The sequence below is a fragment of the Ostrinia nubilalis genome, chromosome 4, assembly GCF_963855985.1.
Source record: "Ostrinia nubilalis chromosome 4, ilOstNubi1.1, whole genome shotgun sequence".
NCBI lineage: Eukaryota > Metazoa > Arthropoda > Insecta > Lepidoptera > Crambidae > Ostrinia > Ostrinia nubilalis.
Genome location: NC_087091.1, coordinates 1,360,433 through 1,382,860, shown reverse-complemented (window position 1 = coordinate 1,382,860; position 22,428 = coordinate 1,360,433). Strand labels below are relative to the sequence as shown.

General features: G+C 36.7%; 1 protein-coding gene across 1 annotated transcript; it reads right to left on the bottom strand.

Annotated features, from left to right (window-relative positions):
* Nucleotides 1-5,255: 5,255 nt before the first annotated feature.
* Nucleotides 5,256-21,452, bottom strand: LOC135071421 (uncharacterized). Its single transcript, XM_063965210.1, has 7 exons — nt 21,346-21,452; nt 11,128-11,265; nt 9,817-9,924; nt 8,965-9,120; nt 8,235-8,401; nt 7,386-7,602; nt 5,256-6,389 (listed from the first exon to the last, which is right to left on the bottom strand). The coding sequence occupies exons 1-7, from the start codon at nt 21,376-21,378 to the stop codon at nt 6,258-6,260; spliced, it is 951 nt and encodes a 316-aa protein (XP_063821280.1). The 5' UTR covers nt 21,379-21,452; the 3' UTR covers nt 5,256-6,257.
* Nucleotides 21,453-22,428: the final 976 nt, after the last annotated feature.

Below are 22,428 nucleotides of genomic sequence, written 5' to 3'. Positions count from 1 at the left end.
AACTTTTGTACAAAATCGAATAACAGAAGTAAACGAGTTGACAGGCGATTCACTGTGGTTGCATATAGACGGCGATAAAAACCCAGCCGATCTAGTGTCAAGGGGCCTTTACATCGATGCACTAAAGAACAATAACCTGTGGTGGCACGGGCCTACCTTTTTACATTGTGCAGACTGGTCAAGGGATACTCGAGCGATACCTATCCGTGAAGATCTACCCGAGTTAAAACTTAAAATAGTTAGTGCAGTTTGTACAAATGCAGATAGCTTATTCGACTTCAAAAGGTTTTCACAGTTTAATAGATTGAAGCGGACTGGAGCGTACCTACTGAGGTTCATTCACAATACACGCAATAAGCAGGCGCGACGCACCGGTCCCTTATCAGTCGCCGAGTTACACGATGCAGAAATTGTTGTGACACGCTGCGCGCAAGCCCAGATGTTTCCGACTGTATACAACAACTTATTAAACGAAATACCACTAACAAAATGTAAAGAAGCGAATGGTATTTTAAGTTTAAATGTATTTCTTGACGATAATAAATTAATTCGTGTGGGAGGTAGGTTATGCGATTCGTCCAGGTTTAATTATGATAAACGGCATCCTGCATTGTTGTGTAGCAAACATCATTTTACCGGTCTTTTATTTAAATATTATCATAAACATTTATTACACGCTGGACCCCAGCACCTATTGTGCACTATACGCGAAAGTTGGTGGCCGCTTTCTGGTAGGAATCTCGCTAGAAAAATAGTGCATGAATGCGTAAGGTGTTCACGCCTGAAAGGTAAAACTTTAACTCCAATAATGGGTAATTTACCTAAAGAACGTTTAGAGGCAGGTTTTCCTTTTATGTACACTGGCGTAGATTACGCGGGACCAGTTTTCATATTGAACCGCAAGGGTCGGGGGTCAAAATTAATAAAGGCATACATTTGTTTATTTGTTTGTTTTACAACTAGATGCATTCATTTAGAATTAGTAAGTGGCTTATCCACTAATGATTATATTTTAGCGTTAAAGAGATTTATTTCAAGACGCGGAAAACCCGCAGAAATACACTCTGACAACGGAAAAAATTTCGTTGGAGCAGAAAAAGAGTTTCCATTATTAATTCAAGATAATATCGATAAAATTATAGATTTTACTGCCAACGATGGCATAAAATTTAAACATATTCCAGTATACGCTGCTCATTTTGGGGGACTTTGGGAGGCAGGAGTTCGATCATGCAAGCATCATCTTAGACGTATAGTAGGCAATGCTCACCTAACATATGAGGAATTTAGCACTGTTTTAGTACTAATTGAAGCCATCCTAAATTCCCGTCCTCTATCAGCTATGTCTACAGATCCTTCCGACCTCTTACCCTTAACTCCTGCACACTTTCTCATCGGCCGACCGTTGACCGCTCCAGCCTGTGAAGACATCACCGAGGTGCCGAGCAGTCGCCTGCCACGCTACGACCGAGTCGAGCAACTACGGCAACATTTCTGGAGGCGCTGGTCGACAGAATACGTGGCAGAGCTTCAACTAAGAACAAAATGGAAAACGCAGAAGGACGACATAAAACTAGATAGTCTCGTCCTCATCAAAGATGATCATCAATCGCCTCTCAAGTGGTGCCTGGGGAGAATCATACGCGTCTTCCCTGGCAGGGACGGAGTTTCACGAGTCGCTGACATTCGCACCGCGACGGGGACAGTACAGCGGGCCTTTTCAAAGATCTGCCCACTACCACTGCCCACTGCAGCTGAAACGTCGACGCCTGCAATCTCGTCGACGCCTGCGACCTCGTCGAGACCTGCGGCATCATCGGGGAGCCCTTCGATGACACACGCATGAAGATTCGATCATCATCATTTTGGAAGCTTGGAGCTTCCAAGGCCGGCGGCATGTTAACGCCATCTATCGGCGCATCAGCGCACATAATAAGTCTGAAGTTGTATACGAGCAAGGAGCCTGGAGGGGAGCGCGGGGGCGGCCCGCGTCAACTTCACTCGATTACCAGCAAGAAAACACGAACGAACAACGGTTGTAAATTAATCTGAAAAGTAATCAAAATACACGAATTATTTCTTCAATCAGCGTTATTCATTCAATTAAACGTCGAAACAGATGTACAACCATTTTAGTAACAAATATTTTATAAGTGCAAATTGACAGTAAGTCCAAGTATGGACAGAGAACGCGGCCGCAACCATAGAATAAAGCGAGCGTTAAAATTATAATATTAATCGTTTAATACAATTTATGACGCTATTATAATGTGCGTGTCTCCAGCACTTGCATGCTAAGCAGTTACTTTCGACTCTACATCATTCTTGTACGTCGATACTTCCTAATAGGGTAGCTTTATCACAATTTATATCAATGTGATATTCATAAAAAACACGGTCATGAATAATGTCAAGAATAACTAGTTTGATTCTTTTATTAATTTGTATTTATTCAATCAACATCGAAGTGCGACAGTTTAAATAGGTCACTCATTACATTGCATATACATAATTTCCATTGCAAGTGTGCTTGTGCATCGCGCAACGGGCTTACTCGTAGCAATGGGTTTGATTTAGTAACATTTACTATGTTTATCAAGACACAAATATGTAAGTATATGACCATGACGGATCTCAGGATTAAATCTTAGATTTGGATTTGTAACCTCTTTTGCTTAGTAATTACGCTCTCATTTACGATAATTAGCAAAGATAACTATGCATTCATTAACTTCAAAACCTAAATAATCGTTAATTACCTTCAAGGACAAACTATGGTATATGGTGATGCCAATGGTGCGGAGTTCAAACAAAAATGTTTTCATACCTACACCTATAAAGTTTCCCGTCACATTTAATACTGTTATAATCTCTATAAAAATAATTAGCCGGCCTACCTCTTATCGTGGTGGTTATTTTATTACACTCGTATTTAAGTACATACATTAATTTTATCCTTATTTGTATATCTAGTACACCATAGTAAAGTATAAGAATAATTATCTATGGGATTGCTAAACATGTACCTTTTTTATTTATTATGATCATGCCGCTTGCAATTGCAACAGTGCAAATATCGGAGGCTCGAAAATAAAAAGGTACATGGTAGCAATCCCGTAGACAACTATTCTAATGTTAGTGACCATGGAAGTTTAAAACATAAGTAATGTTTAATTTGGGGCTAAGAGACAAATAAACACGTGTAAAAGCAATTATATCTGTAAATTTGTCGCTCACAAAATGTTTTCTGCCTGTTCCTGAGAAGAGAGTGTCGACTAACCAACCACACAGAAGCGATTCTCAAGGATCCAATCTTATTTCGAGACAATCAAACCAAAGTACAATAAAAAACCAAAACCCAAGTGAAAACAAGGACGAACCTTGTAAAGAAATGCTAAGAAGGTCACTCCAGTAGGCCACGTGCTAACTGTGTTGAATGACAACTTGGATGCGCGTGCGCCCTGCCCACAATTGAAGTCGGTGTCGCACGGGACACACCCTGTGTTGTGATTGAAATAAAGAGTGGACTGCTAGTAGTTACCGGGGATTTAGTTAAAAGAACAGTGAGTTTAGTTAGAGGTTTAACGCGTTCGTTATCTCGTCAACTTTAGTGTTTAACAGTCAGTGTGAGGACTTCAAAACAATGTAAGACGCAGTGAATTGAAATTAATTATTTCAAAAAGACAACTCCAAAGGTAAACACTGTGATCATAAATGAAGAAACCTTCAAGGAATAAAGTATCACACTAGCAATAAATTAAAGGCTGACACAAGGAGCCAAAGGATTAAAAGGAGTTCAGTACTTTGAAGATTAAAACCAACATAATCATGAATCGTTACACCAAAATGACTGCCTATATGATGATGCTGTGCTTTCAAATATTACCAATAAGCTCGGCTCCATTACAACTGCAATACCAGAGCCAACTGTCAATGCAGCCGACGCCAGAGGAACTGCTACAGCATCAGCTGTTCGCGTTGCAGCAGTTACAGCAGCTGCAGAACTTGCAGATGGTGAACGAGCTGAATAACTACTACCCGCAGGGGATGCAGTAAGTTGTGACTTTACATTTATAGTTAAGCGTTTTGTCTGATGGATGACTGGGAGAGAATGCTTCCCAGTATTACGTAAATCCGTCTATTTTTTTATTATTATTAAGAACAAATAAAGTACATGTGAGAAATTTTTGAAATAAGAGACTTATTCGTAAAGTACCTACCAACTTAATGAGAATGCAATTTGCACGTAAAACTGATACATATGTTTTATTATTAAAACTTTACTTTATTTTTCCTGTTTGATATCATTATTAGTACACCTGACTACATAAAGTTACGTATTTATTACGATAAACGAAAAATTATCATCAAACGTAATATTACACAACTAATTAGCATCACAAGTAAGATAAAGAGGATCAATATAAATAACTTTCACTTCCCTCTTGATAAAATTTAAAACAGATAATAAAAACTAAGTCGCTTCCTAATGCAATAAAATTAAACCACTTTCTGATTTCCAGACGGCAAGACGCACCGCTGATGATCTTACTACCAGAAGGACAATTCAATAATTTAAACCAAAACAACGATCTCACGAAACAAGCCAATGTAAAAACGAAAACTAACGAACAAGATGAAACCAACGATTCTGTAGTCATAGATGCTGAACCAAATATGGAACCAAACCCAGAAACTGAACCAAAGAAAGCCATTCTACTCATATCGAATAGAGGAAGATGGTCTATAGGAGGCTTGATATCTGCTATCCCGTTCCTTCCTATAGAAATCAATGTGCCTGACAGCATCTCCTGGATTTACAATGGAATCGCCGGTATCATTTCCGGTATCGGTCAGCGACTTCCGTTCAAAAAGCCAATGCCTATGCCAACGCCGACTCCAGAATCAGACCCCAATCTAAGGTTGCTGATAAACCGATTGCAGAATAGGAACCAAAATGTTCAAGCGCCCATTTTAATGTTGCCAGATGTGGCGCAAGTGTATCCGATGCAGGTTTGAATAAAAATATTATTGGTACATTGTATTTTTAATGACTTATGATGTCCTTTGCTTATTTTGTTTCTAATGTGAGAACATTTGGGATAGGCCAAGTATGGATCAAGGTCCTACTCAATTCAATCTAGCTCGCCAAATTCTTTATAATCATTGCAAGTTCACACCAAAATAAAAATAGGTATTTTAACATAATAAGACTTAAAAATAATTTAGGAACAAGGCAATCAAATACACCACAATGTAAGTGAAATGCTTTATTAAAAATCAAATCTTACAATTTCGACGTAGGCCATTGCATTTTTAACTTAAACTAAACTATGGTAACAAACTTAAATACAATCACAAGACCGGGTTCAAGAGTTTAACCAAATAAATCATTTGAAACCAAAGTCGTTACACTATCAAACGCCGATCATTTCAAACTGTTGTCATAAATACTGCAATTTCAAATAAAAAATTACAATAATTTTAATATCCGAGTCTGATATTGTAAGGAAGCCAATAGTCACGTAGGAAATTAACACAAGTAACTATAGTAATTTAACTAAATCTAAAATGGCAACGAAACTAGCTTCGACAGTCTAAATATTAGAAATCGATTACGCATAATGAAAACAGTATAGTTTACATACAAATGTGCTTATTAGACTATCGAGTAGCTAAAGGCGATCACATACAACTAATATCCTGTATACCATGTTTGGTTCCAACCTACTAGCGTGCCGAATTAGTACGCGAAACCAATCGGATGGTTAATTTAATAATCAAACTTGAACCTAGTGTTTCTAAATAACTTGAATTTTTGAACTAAATTATCTCAAAGTTTTCCGAATTTTTTCATCTCTTACTCATTCCGAAATAAGTGCCTTAAAACGAGTGAGCAAGATAGTCGAAGGTAATTATGACAATAATAAATTATGTAGAAAAGACCCTGCAGATCCCAACATAATTTTCGAGTGTTAAGATCCCAAATAAGGGATTAACCCAAAACAACAATGGATTGTTCATAATGCTTCAACCACACCAACGTGTGCAGATCGCCATCGCCGATCACGTCGCAATCATAGGGAAAAGACAGGTCGCGTGAACTGTCATGGCTCGCGCGACTGTCCTTGGCCTTTGGCGATGGCTATCTGCACGCGTTGGTGTGGTTGAAGCTTTATGGGATTAACCCAAAACAAAAATGGATGGATTGAACAAAAGTCGAATAGAAACACTAGGTCCAAACTCCTGTCTACTTCTTAAAATCCGCCATGGGAGACGGTGTCGTGGTCCACTGGGTGTCCAGCGCTGGCGCCGCCCTCCGCCTCGTTCTTGGGGACGATGATGGACACTGGGTAGTTGTAGCTGTAGAAGAAACCACGTGGGGGACCCTGAGGAGAAAGATAAGTCATAGAGATATTTGATAAGAATAGGGCTGGTTTAAATATCGGTTACAAAAAATACTAAGTGTGATGTAAATGTGTGAGGAGACAAGAAAATTAAAACTGAGAGAAAACTTATTAGTAATCTATACCTACTTATAATAAATCTGTAGAGAGGTCAATTCTGTACATGAAATATATTTTCAAAATAACTATCAGGGGGTGATTAGTGATCGATACTGATGCCAAAAATGCAATCAGTAAAATTTTTGTCTGTCTGTCTGTCTGTCTGTCTGTCTATCTGTATGTTCCTTATAGAAACAAAAACTACTAGACGGATATTAACGAAACTTGGTATAATTATTCTTCATACTCCTGGGCAGGTTATAGTATACTTAGGAATTCCCACGGGAACGGGAATTAGCCGGAAAATCTTTTTTTTATGAAAAATCTAAACCGCTTAAGTTAGACGCTTGAGGCATGCAGGTGCCTTAGTAAACTTAAAGCTTAGTTACAACAGGATATTGCAAAATTCCCACGGAACCGGGAGTTAGCGGGAAAAAAACATTTGAATGAAAAAATCTAAGCCGCGTAAGATAAATGAAGGGGGTAAAACGGGATCCACGCGTACGAAGTCGCGGGCGGCCGCTAGTCTGTACTAAAACTGTTTACCCAAATAGTTATTTGTTAATTATGATACTTATAATAGTAAAATTTGGTATTGACAATAAATGTACGCGACGATGCGAAAAAAAATTTGAAAAAAAGTCATTATTTTGATTTGGCAAAAATCTGTGGCTTGAGAAAAATTATGCTTTTACTTTCTATATAATCTATTGGATCTACATATTTTTGAATAAGAGTTCCAAGAAGCATTAGAGCACGTGAATCAAAATTATAATTGTTTAACAATATTGTCTCCTTAAATTCCAAGCATAATCAACCTTATACGAGTACAAAGTATTACTAAGGTTTTGCATTCTACTATTAATATTCTGTACTTACAGTAGGTTCAGGTTCAGTGGTAGTGGTGTACTGCTGGTTCTGTTGCTGGTACTGTTGGTTCTGTTGTTGGTACTGCTGATTCTGCTGCTGTCCGAACTGCTGGCTGGCCTGATACTGCTGGTTGTAGGCCTTGCCCTCACGCTGGGAATCAGGCTGGTAAACCGTCTGCTGGACCTCTGAGGCTTGGGGCTGGTAGTCGTAGTTGTTGCCGTATGACCTGTGGGTGAAAAGTAAGCTTAGAGAAGGAAGAACAATGTTTTGATGATATGGGAAGTGTGATAAGACCGAACGTGAAAGCGCTTCACCTGAATTCCTCAGCCACAGAGGAATTGGCTATCTTACTTTCAACTACAGCTTAATCAGCTGCTCCTTTAATATTTTAGACTAAGCATGCACCTCCGTCATGAATAAATAGTGATTTTCATAGTTTCTTAATTCTAACCCCCTTATTAGGTAATATTATAAGAACTGTTATAACCATATTATTTGAAATAAACTATTATATTCTATTCTAATAAAAGTTACACCCTAGTTGAACTCTGATTTAAATTGTCATTCAGTATGGAAATGACATTTTAATCCGGTGTTCATCCCTGGTGTAAGTTTTTATTAATAAGGGGGTAAAAGCCCTACCTATTTCTCAATGATAGGAAATAAATAAATAAACGGTGTAGCTATTACAGGACTAAACCTACCTCTCATTCCCTTGATTGTAACTCGCGTAACTCTAGACTGTAGAGTCAGGATCTAAGGGTTCAGCTGATAGCTGACTATCTTAGACCTTAATAAAGGAGAATACAATTATGATAAGTTGTAGTACCTAGTTGGTAGTGTTTTGTATAAACTTACTGAGGATGAGCGTTAGGGTGCAGGTTGGCGTCAGCTGCCTCCTTCCAGGCCTTCTCATGGGCGATGCGAGCGGCCCTCACGGCTGCGGTCTCTTGCACCGGCTGTGGCACCAGCTTGGGGAGGTTGTCTTCCTGGTGGAAACCTTGGCTGTCGGCCCAGTAGCGGACCTGGAAAAATAGGCAATGTTAGAGTGGGAATAGAAGCCAATTTGGAATAGCCACTTTTATCAGTATTTTCGAGTGCAAAATAGTGTTTTTGATTACTGAGGATCCTAAATTCTCCATAGTCTTATGACAGGTGATACTGAGGTAAAATTATGACACGAACTAATAATCTGTATTTTATGTAGCCTGCCTGATTCCGCCCGTATTATGTTATTAGATTACAAGTAGACGTCTTTGCTATGAATAAAACGTAAGGAAACTTATAATGGAGCAGAGCTTTTATAATGATAATAAATCTAATCTTTAGATATTAACCTTATTCACTGTACCAAGGATGGAAGATCCGAACTAAAAAGGGTTTTAGTGTCAGACAAATAGACCGAGATGACAAGGCTGCTAGTTTCTTTACCAATTACTGGAAAAGTCAACAAAAAAGATCATCATCATCATCATTTCAGCCATAGGACGTCTACTGCTGAACATAGGCCTCTCCAATGCTTTCCATGTTGATCGATTGGTAGCGGCCTGCGGTAAAAAGTAAATCTGTTACAATTTTAGGTCCAAACCTTAATATCCTCGTGTCCGGGAGACTTGTAGACGTAGGAGCCGGTGACGTCACCAGCCCTCACGCGGTTCTCCACCTTGGCAGACTCGGGGGTCTTGTAGCCGTAGGTGTAGGCGCCGAGCCCGTCCTGCCCGTGGTACTGGGAGGCGTCGTACACCTGCAAATTGGATTAGTGGAATTAGAGAATGCAATTTGGTGCGTCGGCCGTTTGGACGTGGTTCGAAACGGACTACTATTCCGGAGGTTGCGGATTCGATTCCCGCACAGTACAAACATTTGTGTGCATGAACATTTTTGTTTGTATTGGACTGGGTGTTTTCTAATGTATGTATTTACAAAAAAAAGTATTTAAGTATGTTTATATCCGTTGTCTAGTACCCATAGTACAAGCTTTGCTTAGTTTGGGACGCAAACGCGCAGTGTAAAATGTCCAAGGATATTTATTTTTATTTATTATTTTTATTATTTGATCGATTTGAAAGCCTGAATCATATTCCTTCAAGCCTATGATTGGTCATATCGAAACTGTGATTAAGCTTGAGTTTGAATCCAGCTTCTGGTGTCATTTCATAATAATGACTCTACCCTTACCAATATAAAGTTTCTGCATTTTTAATAATATTAATGTACTACAGACGATAACGCATCAAGCTCAATTCGATCAAGATCTTTATAAGACGTAAAAAATGCTGTTCTGCAGCGAATTTGCCTAGTCTGTGTGGTCAACTGTGCTGAGAACAGCACATCAGACTAACATTTTTGTTGCAATTTGGCCTCTATTCTAACTACGTAATATAACGCTGTGTTTATCTTGATGTGCAGTCGTCTGTACATTACAGTTCATTTTTTTTACCTCTTCAATGTAGTCGTCGGTGTTTTCAATTTCGCGTCCATTCTTCCAGTAGTGTCCGAGAGTGGGGCCAGCTTCGGCGGCGCGAAATCTGGGGTCGTTATATCTCACCTAGAATACAAAATACAAACGCGACATTAGACCAAGTATTTTACATTTGTGGAACAACACCCAGAGGTGAGTCGAAAGTCAAGGCTAACAAATTAAGTATTCTGTATTCAGCTACAGTATACACGAAAACAAGTAATCGAGATCAATTGGTTGGATGAGCTAAATAAACAAAATCTCGTAGATTTTTAAATAATCCGACAATCTAAATGTATGCATCATTCTGCACCAATTTAGTACGGAACACCTGCTAAAACTTTAAAAGGAAGTCGTAGGTATTTTTTCAAACGAAAGCACTTCTATTATCTCGGGTTTTCTTAACAAATTCATATGTAAAATTGATACTGTAAAGAGTCAAAAGTTTAATTAATTTGCCTATAATGTATTGTACTTCGTTATCCGAGAATACTAATAGCTAATCCATTTTCTTCCATTATTCTTATAAACATTAATTCTGATTAAGCACGTGGACATAAAATCACGTTCCAGTACTCTCACTGAAAATCTGGGACTATTCTGAAGCAAATCGAGTTTTTGCCCCAAGAGGGCTTTTCCTCTGTCAGCAAGGTGGCGAGACATCGTAAGGCAAGCACCACGATCACTCTGTCAAGAGTATCGAGTGAAACGATTGAGAAGAGAACTAAGGGCACCAGCCCACGGCGACTTTTTGTAGCGATGCAGTCGCGCTGCATGCTGTAGCGCATTGGCATCACTTCTGTAGTGCGTTGCTAATGCGACGCTGTTGCTCGTTTACGAAACGCGTGACAAAAAGTCGCCGTGGGCGAGGGCCCTAAAGGCTTCCACAGACCAAACGCGGGTCAGAAGCAGTGCGGGTCAGTTGCTGCGCGGCTGAGGCACACTGAAAGCAGCGCAGTTTCAAAGCAGTTGCAACGCGGGTGGTTTTCAAAAATTTAAGGCTTCCACAGACCAAACGTAGCAGCGCAGTTTGAATGCGGGCCCGCGCAAGTTGTAAATGTTGTAATACAAGAAACTATTTGAAGTGTGTCACACCAAATTTGAACGCGGGCCCGCGCTCCAACCGCGCCGCACTATAACTGCCGAACGACAAACGAGGCGGCGCCGCGGCCCGAGTGCGGGACAGAAGCGGCGCGAACGCGGGCCCGCGCTGTTGTATTACTGCGCTGCTACTGCCCAGCGTTTGGTCTGTGGAAGCCTTATTAAATCAAAGTCAGTGTCAAATATTACCAGTGGCAAGACAGCAGTCCTCCCAGCCAGCTGGGGCTCTGTGAAGGGAGGGCTGTTGAGGTACTTCTGAGCCTCCTCCGGGGTGATGTCGATCTCGAAGATATTGGTGGGGTTCGGCGCCCCTGATGTTAGCGCCGCCTGGAAAGAACAAGATATTTGAGCAAATGGAAATAGAAAAAATTTACACCTATCTATATTTATAAAAGCGAAAGGTCCCATGGATACGATTACCTGGGTGATCAAAGGACACCAAATTGTCGCTTAGAGTCAAGAAACGGGATATGTCCATGGGACTGGCCATGCCAACAGGCACCTAACATTTTCATTTTCAGATCTGAAATACCTATAGCAATCTTAAACCTAGGCAATGAACTACTATTTACATAGGTCATATTGCACATAACGGCTGGTAGGTATATAACTTAGCTGTAGCACACTCTAGCTTGCTATTCGTCCAAGTTTGTTCTCAGGACAATAACATCGATAAGTTTTCCTCAAATTAATGTTCTCATTTAATTACATTTTAATATTGCTATTATTTATTTGTAGCTTGGTCGTAAAGAACGTACCTATACTCCTACTCAAAATTTTTCCATCCTCAAATCTGTACAAACTATAATAGCAATATCAGAATCGATGTATCTTTACAAGCTTATACTCAAAATTGGCTGCTTTCTCAATCAAGGTCGTATTTTACGCCCTTTAAATTCTTCTTCCCAATAACACCTTTTTGAGATTCTCACGCAATACGTTAAAATTCCGAAACGTATCACGCACATGACTCTACAAATAAAACAGCAAGTTACGTCGAACCGAAAACATAATAATTTGAGTCATCCTATAATTTAAACACAACTGCCCATTGATGAACCGGACCTCGTTCACTATACCAGACTTATAGCTTAACTTTAACATATTTTAATACATTACAGTATGTACTTCGTTGGTGTCGTCATTTCTTATTTCTTATGTAACCGTCTAGCGAGCTTAAATACTGTAATTTGGTTTTTAAATAATATTTTTGGTTAATAGTTTTCTTGGATTGTAAACAGCCTAGGGTTTTCTAGGTATACTTAGTGCAGTAGAAAAATAAAATTAGTAATATTGATAGAGACTGTATACTAAGTCACCCTGTGGTGACGGAAACTCGACAATTAGGTACTGGAGATCAATAGCAACTTTAGTCCTCTTAGGCCCTCCCTCTAACAGAACATTTTCTGTTTTTAAAAAACCTTAAACATTCTAATGAGACCTTGCGTACCGTCTGCTCTAAATAAGGTCCAAAAGAAAAGGGACAAACCCTGTTCGTGCTATTCATAAACACTTTATTTCAGTTTATTTCAGGAATATGCCATACATGATTAAGATTTATGTTTTTCTGCATAACGCGTGAAGTGAGGACTCCGTGACACAGCTCCGAGGTCGACGGTTATTGCTTGCACACATAATGTGGCTTGTGCAAATATGTGTCACCGCGTTGAAAACGAACCTGATAGATTCTTCTTATGGATTTGTACGTTTGCAACAATAAGCGTAAGTGTGATGTGCCCTTGATAAACGCTAAATGCTCTGACAATAAGTTCTAGTTCCTAAACAAATGCCTAGTTCTAGGAACAAAAAAATATTTGCCAGTTAAATACAATTTTTGACTTAGTAAAGATATAATTCAGTCAATCAAAGATCATTAAACCTCGCAAAAGTGTGACAACACAATTTATTTTACAATTTCGCTTGTAAGTACCTAGTTTTTGGCTCGAATACCTAGTTCTTAAAAACACAAAACTCCTATTCAGCTCTTTATGTACTTTGCACCTAGTACATACTTATTTGCAGTCTAAAGTCACGTATTACCACGGTTGAGAACTCCGTGTCTATAGGTACTAAAGGCACTAAAATACTAAGTTTAGGCACTTAGTTAAACTACAAAACAGGCACAATAAATCAAATGTGTCTTCTACAGTCACGTTTAAAGACGGCAAAGATCAGTGACTAAAATACAAGTACCTACACATCCAATAAATTATGCCTAATCACATTGCCAAAATGGTCCGTGACACTCAATTGAATCCGATCGGTTCCGGAAAATCGTCTTAAAATAATAATGTCAACTATAATAGTGATGTTGACATACATTCCGCTGACCGATTCGCGTCGCACTTCTTATTTGTATTTGTATGAGACTTGCGCACAAAAGGCGCGTACGTTTTGTGTGTCGCGCTTTGTGATGTGAGGGAGGTGCCATTACGGTTAGGAGGTTGTCATGCAGAATTGGGTGATGAATTCATTTGGTTAGGCTAAACTGGAAGGCTACATTGAAGAGGTATAGAGTCAGTGTGGCAGTTTTTTTTTATTACCGATTTTCCCACGAGCCGGAAGACGTAGCGTGGGCAGGCCTCCCTCTAGGTGGACCAACGATCTGGTGAATGTCGCGAGAGGTGCCTAGATGCAAGCGGCGCAGGACCGGTCTTTGTGGAAATCCTTGGGGGAGGTCTTTGTCCAGCAGTGGACATCTTTCGGCTGAAATGAACGAACCGATTTTTCCAGGTTTTGTCCCGGAGCCGGTACAGCTACAGTTGTGTAGAGGCTGTATCAGTCATATCGTGGATATTTTTCACTTAAAATTAGTCCTTTATTTTGTATACATTGTTAGGAGTATATTTATTCAAGGACATAAAACTTTACTATTATAGAGATCCGGCAAAGGCCGTCTACGGTCAACAACGTTAGGCAAGTTGAAAATAAATATAAATGGTAATCCAGAGGCAGATGCTTATGTCAAAATATCAATGACCGGTCGGATTCGTGACTGCTTAATAGTGCCATCAATACGACAATACGATGTTACATTAAGATATACATTTGTAATATCTACAGACTCTACAGTGCAAAAAACAGGCTCCGCCACCGTGAAATAAATTGATTTGAATAAACGAGCCTTGTGGTTAAATGGGATTTTTATCATGAGCCTAGCCCATATATTGTAACTAAAAAAGGATAATAATAATTCAATATTATTTTATAATAATAATATTTTGCTGATTTTTGTTCACGAATTTAAAAGACATCATCAGCATACAGGTGAGTTTTCCTTTGGTGTTAGTTTTTGCTTTATTTGGTTGCATAATTTGAAGGGAGAACATGTTTTATTAAGTGATGGAGATATCTCATAAAATCCTGTAATAATTTAATGTATTCTGCCTATTTTGGCCTTATGACAAGCCGTCACCCACGGCTACGCCCTTTTGAAATCGGAAGCCATGCAAATTATTGTTACATACATCTACATCTTAATCAAAGATTCATATTTTTTGTTTGACGACGGTGTCGTCGTGGTCATTGGAATTTAAACCTATCGTCTCGTCACGCCTCGTATTATTACAAGTTGACATTTAAACCAATTATTATTATGCTAATACACTTGTATTGTTATTAGCTAGTTAAACTATTGCAAGAACGCTAGGGCAAGTAACTTCCTTACTGCTGTATTGTCAGGTCAGATTGTCAGATAATCTCATATTAGTTACAGTAATTAAAAGCTAGATAGGTCATAACTTGACATACTCCTAATTATTACTCCTTTGAAGTCATCATCATAATCATCATTGCAGCCATATGACGTCCACTGCTGAACGAACATAGGCCTCCCCCAATGATTTCCACAATGGCCGGTTGGTGGCGGCCTGCATCCAGCGTCTTGACGCTACCTTTATGAGGTCGTTGGTCCACCTTATGGGTGGACGTCCTATGCTGCGCTTTCCGGTACGTGGCCTCCACTCCAGAACCTTGCTGCCCCATCGGCTGTCAGTTCTGCGTTCTAAATGCCCTGCCCATTGCCACTTCAGCTTGCTAGCTTTGAAGTTATGTTGTGATTATAATTTACAATATTCTATCTATGGAATGCTTCATGTTACATAACATCTATGCATGAAATATTTCTACCTAGATATTCAAACCAGTAATATAACAATATGGTAAGATTATGCCAATACCGATTGCCCTTCTGCATCACTAATCTATGACACATTAGAAGTATTAATAACGACCTTACATCTCATTTGTTTCTCGTGAAGATGACCACAAAGGTCAACTTGGAGTAAGAAAACTTTATCTGCTTATTAACTCAATGTATGGTCAGCAGTAGAATCCACTAGACAAACAATAGACCTTAAGAAAATGGCAGTTGAGTCTAGTTTAAAATGACAAAAATATGTTGTTTACTTTATGGTGATATTTCCTTGGACATATATTGTCATTTGTTTCTGCGATTGTTTATCGCTTCTATTTTTAGCTAAAGGTGTTTTGAGACGCACTCAGCTAAATTATCTAGCATGACCACTATCTTTCTTTAACATCCACATCGGCATATCTAAAAATACTGGTTGTTACATCTTTTTGCGTGTTTAATCTTTTTACAAATAAAAATAGATGATGGCATTGTAACGATCTCGTATCGTGACTACTCGCTGAAATTATGGTGAATACTTTTTAACAACTCATAAAACCTTATAGACTTTTTATGCGTTTTAATTGGATACTCAATGAAAACTTGTCTAACTTAGCGCCTATTTACTACTCATTTTTTATCATGTTAAAAAAACTCTACTCTGAGGCGCTTCAAACAAATTATCATGTGCAAACACAACTGATAATTTGTAAATAACTAATAATAGACGCTAATTTCAACTCAAAACTTCATAAAAACTTAACTTAATTACGTTCCGTCAAGAAATTGATCCTGGCCATAGACAAAAAGCATCAATATCAATCAATAGACATGTTTTTTGTTGGATATTTGTTAAAATCCATGTCCGTTTCATAATTGCTCATCGATTGTCGATCGGGAAATCCAAAATAAAATGACTCCCAAAATATCATTTAAAATTAGTTACGAAAAAACGATTTTTGGCTGCTTCAAAGGATTCAATGACCTAAGTGGTCAATATGACGAACTTATCTTCATTTTGTTCTTATAAGGACATAAATGAAAGAGGTTCAGTATCACTAATTAAACAACTATCTCTACCTATGCTAATAACATCAATCATTTATTATTTAAAGGGTAAAATTTTAAGATATAAATGTAAACTCTACACTCATTCAACCGGTCTAAATAATCGAAATCTTTAGTTAATTGACATAAACAAGTTTCCAAGTGCCTTACCGTGAACTTGAACTGTGCAACACTGAACCGTGAGAAAAGCGGCTCAAGTAATTTGCGTTTCGACAATACAATAAATGTTAAAAAGGCTTACGATTTTTAAATATCGATATTTTTGATTAAATCTATATACGAGTAAAGTCTCAATCGTTTATCGGTGAAAGTAGTAGATGGATCATTATTAGATCGTTAGGTATTTGTGGCTGGATAAAAAAGTTGCTAAGTGCTCTTGTATTCATAAATTATCCGAGACAATAATTGAAATAGTGAAGTCAAATGTTTTGTCTTAAATAACAACTCTGCGAATTTGAATTGAAATGATTACGCAGTTATTTAATCAAAAGCTTAAACTAATTACTTCAGACGTGTCCTGTTGTGTTATGAAAATGTAATTAAACCCTGATGATTCGTATTTTTAGAAACACCCACTTTTTGTTTTCCACACAAAAAGGTGTAAATACTATAAAAACAGGTTTTTCAATGTCCTAGTTCTTTACTGCGCTAACGTTACTGTTTTTATCAACATTAGAGTTTATTAATTAAAATACCTACATAATTAAAAGAGACGATACGTAGACACATAAGAGAAAAAACAGATCTAAATAATCGTAGCATAGAGCCATGTAAAAACAGTTGTCCTTAAAAACTACACACATACAAAGTATGTAATCGTTCCCTTTCTTCTCGGCATAGAGACGTTTACTGACAAAATTTCCTCCAAAGATTTCCACAACGAGCGAACCAGGTGCTTCCCGCACCTTTATGGATCGTTTTATTCTCGAAGACGCGCCCCACCAATTTTTGGTCGAGGGAAGCGCGGGGTGCGGGGAGTTTGATCCGAGCAATCCGAGCGTCATTATTGTAGTGTGCGTGTGCACTCATGGTTAATTTAGCGTGTACCGATAACACTCAAACATTAGCGAAAGAATGGTGGGGCGCGTCTTCGTGGATGAAACGATCTATACTAGATCGTCGGTGTACTATAGTAATCGTAATCGAATAAATAAAATTGACTTCTAGCACCTGAGAGAGTTATACCCAAGACTCTATGTTTCATGGCTATAAATCTATGTATAATCCATCACTACTAGAATAGCTCATAAATTAATTTTCAATTGTAAAGCAGTAGCTAAACGGTTTGTTTGCTTAAGAAGGAATAACTCTCTTGGAACTACATCATCGAAGAGTTAGTATACATCATTCTTTACATTTCTAGAGAGCGTATAGAGACAGGGTGTCATTGTGAGAACGGGTTTAAAGATTTCTGAATTCTGTCGCTTTAAGTGAATAACTTAATCAAAGTAATAATACCCGGAAAAAAAGTTTAAAGTTCAGATGGACTTTGGCATAGTAACAATATCATGGATGCCTACAGACAGCATTGTAGCGAAAGGATATGCCAAATATCGGAAACGTTATAAGGCTCTTTTATCAAGACTCAAAGGTTTAGTAATAATTTAGTAATGTTGAATGAAGTGGTGAATTAAAAACGTGAGAAACCGTAACGACTTGCTTCCATTTAATCAAATCTTACATCACACGAGCACACTACTTAATATGTAAATGTAAAATAAAGCACAGAATTTTAAGAGAACTAACCAATTTGTACATCAAGTCACGTCCGAAATGAGACCCATCGCATAATAATCGGAAATGCTTATTTTGACCAAAACTAGGTAGTATTTAATACAGATTAGACGTAACATCTTATTTGGATCGTATATTACTGAAGAAATAAGAGCATATTTTGCATTATCATAACTAAGTGAAGTGTAAATAGTACCTAATTCTAACTTAAAGTTTCTTATTCAAACAATAAAGCATTAGTTTTTACAACTGTATTTAAAATATAATAAGAGTAATTTTTCAATATACTTAAAGCGTTAAGACCATGTATTTCTATTGTAATTGCAATGTTTTAAATGTTTTATTGGATAAATTACTTTGCAATGGACAAAACAACTTTTTTAACTGAAAAATTGCCTAAATAATACATTTAATTACACGTTTGTTAAAGACAAACTTAAAATAAGTTTAACACGGATATCATTAAACGTGTTAAAGGTCAACTCGTGGTTTTTCTCAAAATAATTGACCAATGGTACCTACTTATTGTGATTTATGATTCGGGGCTTCTTTGCGTAGTTTTTAACGAATAGAATTTCCTTATAAGGATCCTCATAATGACTCACTATCTTACTGGTTTACATAAAAACCTTTTAAAGCTTAATTCTATTAGAAAAATATATTTAAATGCGTGGTAAAATTGTCAGAAAAGTTCTAGATGAGAGAAATAAATAACTTTTTAAATATGAACTTATAAGGATAAGTATAAGAAAAGCAAGGGCTTAAGTCCTACATTTCCAGCTGTTTTTTGTAATTGAAAAAATATTTAAAATTCTTTGTTGGTGTATTCTCGTAATTATTAGCATACAATGAGGAAGTTAAGAAACCGATTATCCCGTAGAGGGAGAAACTATTAAACCACCATTTAACATTAACACTGTATTTGACAAGAAAGTTATGTTCTTTAAAATACGGCCCGACGATCATGAATTTAAGATCTTCTTTAATTTAAGTTAAAACAATCATTTTACAATTGCAAAATATTGTATCCCAATATTCTTCAGTAGGTGTTTTGAATTAAATGTGGTACTTATAAATCAATACAGCAATAAGCAAACCAAAGATTAAGTCACAAATACTTACCTATATTTAATACATAATAAATAAATTTCTCCAATTAAGAATATTACCATTATTTATAGAACTTTATAGAAAAAGCATTATCAATAAGAAAGGCTGCTTTCTTCTGAAAGCTCAAACAATGGCCTTACAAGATACCGAGTCGTCAGTCATCGCCTGGCCTTATCTTATAGAAACACAACTCACCTCACAAGGCGTCTGCTCGTTAACTTTAACAAGCGTTTTATTTTAAAAAGCATCCCCTTCCCCATTACACCAAAACACGAGTAAAAAGAAGAAAGCCGGTTTTGTTATGGAAAGCCCTTGGTAAATGGTATTGTTCAAGGTTTTCGGCCATATATCAAAAAGTTTGCACCTGCGATAGGCTTTATCAAGGTTTTTAAACGTAAGAAACGACAGAGTATTTTTGGGCCTGACGCGTTGATGTCTAATCCTTAGGGTCTCGTGTGTGACCCACTTTTCAACTATTAGAAATTATACTATTTTAACTTCCTTTTGGATTTTTTTGCGGGTTTCAACGCTGTTAAAGATTAAACTATGATAATGTACTCAATTTGTCAACTTTAATAAATCCAATTTGGAATTAATTAATAAAGAAATCTTTTTAATTACCTACCTTTTTACAAACTTTAATTTCGTTTTATTCTATTAATAAATCAATATCCGTATTGATTAGCTGCTAATGATGTCTTAAGTTAATAAATAGTTAATAATAGAGTTGTAAGTCCATCATAAGATCAACGTAGATTAAGAAAATTAACATATTTAATGTGTTCTCGATCAACTAACAGTATGTTGATCTCAAAAATAAATAAATAATTAAATAATAATAATAATTGTGTGCTATATGGCTGATGTAAGCTGAAGAATATAGAACCATAGGTTTATTATTTCTGTAATGTATTCTTTTTGTTGAAAATACCATAACTTATTTCAATATGATTGAACAAGATGTCTAATTTTGACACAAATCAGTCAACTTCATCCAAAAATGTTACAGAAGTTTACAAAATTACAGTGAAAGTTTAGTTCATAGTTTTACAGTTTTTAAGCCACAACAAAATTATTGGTATGTTGTTCCTTGTTATATCTCATTTTTTATCTTGATAGTTCAGTCGTAGGCTTTATCGATCGAAGTCCATAAGTATAGAAACATCTTTAAACGACTGTGAATGAATGGTATGTTGTGGTTACATAAATTGCCTTTGATCCTTATGTTATTTTAAAAAAAATGTTTAGGTATAACATAATTTCATTGCATGCTAATTACCCTAATATGAGCCACAGATATGACTAGATAAATGGGACTATTCCCACTTCTCGTTCCCACCGCTGCAACTCCTGTGTAGCCAGGATCTACAGCTTGAAAACCCTTGTTAAAAGATATGACTAGACCATGAACTTTTAACTTTAGGATGGATCTACATACGGTCAGTTTCAATCAGCTTTAAACTCTGCCACTAACTTTGTAATTATCTAAAGAAGCTCCTTTATTGTTTGAATAATTAAGTGTTTTGTATGTGATTTAAAACACGTTTAGCACACACGTGTGGCGCAAATAATAAATTAGTGACGCTCCTTTATAACCTACGGGTCGAGAATCATCGAGAAAAAACGGTGAATCCTGTATCTGCATTACCATGAGACAATGTGGTATTTATAAAAATGACGCAATAAACTTATAAATACATATTTTAGAATTAGGTATAATGATTTGATATTTTATTTTTTAAGACTCAGGAAATCTATCTGTTTAAGGTGTTTTAACAAACATTGAAAATCTTGCTTCTGTGAAACGCAATCCGTTGACTGGCTATTTTGATAAAATCTATGTGGTTATTTATTTATCCCAAAAGTATTAAAACTTAAAAATACCCTTAATATTGACGTAAGCTTCATTTAAAGTTTTATAAAAAAAAAGTCGAGCTGAATGAAATCAATGGTTGAAATTAAAGTTAAAAATAAAAAATAAATGTGTATGATATTGTAGATGGAATTGTAAAACAACACCCATTGTTTTTGAAATGCAAATATTATTAATTTCATTAGTTTACGTAAAATTAAATATTCAAAGCAGACTTATAAAAATGATTCAAAATAATAAGAAATTCGCTTATTGAAATCTAAGATTGCATTTAGCACCAAGATTACCGTTCAATATGATTACTAGTTAACATAATACCTACCTAGTCTCTTCAGGGTCAAAATCGTACTACGATTTTATGAATGAAAAACAAAGTTCAATATTATAATGATTTAACGTTAAAACTCAAAATTTTATAATATTCCACTTTCTTAAACGCATTTTACAGGATATCCCTAAAGTAATAATAGGAAAAACGTTTTTCACTTACCGCAGCGGCTAAAATTGTCACAAATCGCAGCATCTCGTACAATATTCACTTATCTCTCACGTAACTCGAGAAACAAACGATGGATGAGCGTGCGCATCTGCTATATACCGCGCAGCCTCCGATGACGTCACGGCCGCTACTTCCCAAACCAGTTAAGAACGTCTTCATAATTTCCTCCAAAGTTCACAACACATCGAACATTCTCGACTTCACCTTCACATGTTAATAGTTCAAAACCAGTAATGGTTGTTTAGGAATGCGTTTGTTCTGCGTGATGAGCTCACGGTTTGCGTAGTCGCAGCTACGTCAGTACCAAAATGTCTGAGTGTCGTCTGCCGCTGCTTTTTTACAGGATTTTCGATGGTGCTTACGATTTCATGGTTTGGTACACCAAGGAGAACTATTATAATAAATCAGCATTACAAAGTTATCAAAGGAACCGCGAGAGCAACAAACAAAAAACATAATATGAAAAATTGATTCAAAACACCATACAATTAGATTAGGTATACCTACCCGTTGAATAATAAATAATTTATTCGTGTATATTACAATAGAAAAGACTAGAAATTGTCTATATTGAAAAACCAGTTTTAAAATGCATTTCCTTATGTGGTATGATAACAAATTAGTATTTATTTAAATAAATAAATTGTCTTCATAGCTCAATAGTTACAACAGTCGCCGAGTAAGTGAAAGGTTGAGAGTAAGAACTCTCTTAGGTTGAGAGTTAGAACTCTCCTAGGTTGAGAGTTAGAGCCTAGAGACACGCCTGATGCAAATGCTTTTCTTTCATAAATCATATTTTGATTAACAAAATATTTCAGCAATTATTCTTCGGCCTTAACTAAGCAAAGCTTATGCCTATATACGTGGCAAATATAAAACGAATAAACTTAATGGCTTCGTAGTATAAACACCACTCATCATCCAACTAGCACTTAATTTTGTCCCTAGTGTGGTTCGAATTAACTTTTTATAAACTTTAACATTAACAGCAAGTATTACAATGTAAGATTAATAATTTTTAATTTATTAACGTAAGTTTATCGCAATCTAGTAGAGAATGTACTTAATCATTAT

What these genes read in the sequence shown, in the direction of transcription:
- LOC135071421 (XM_063965210.1), bottom strand. Translation starts at nt 21,378, where the DNA reads ATGCTGCGATTTGTGACAATTTTAGCCGCTGCG. An exon ending in TGACAATTTTAGCCGCTGCG is followed by an intron (nt 11,266 to 21,345) that starts GTAAGTGAAAAA and finishes TGTTCTTTCCAG; the next exon opens with GCGGCGCTAACATCAGGGGC. An exon ending in CCGACGACTACATTGAAGAG is followed by an intron (nt 9,121 to 9,816) that starts GTAAAAAAAATG and finishes TCCAATTTGCAG; the next exon opens with GTGTACGACGCCTCCCAGTA.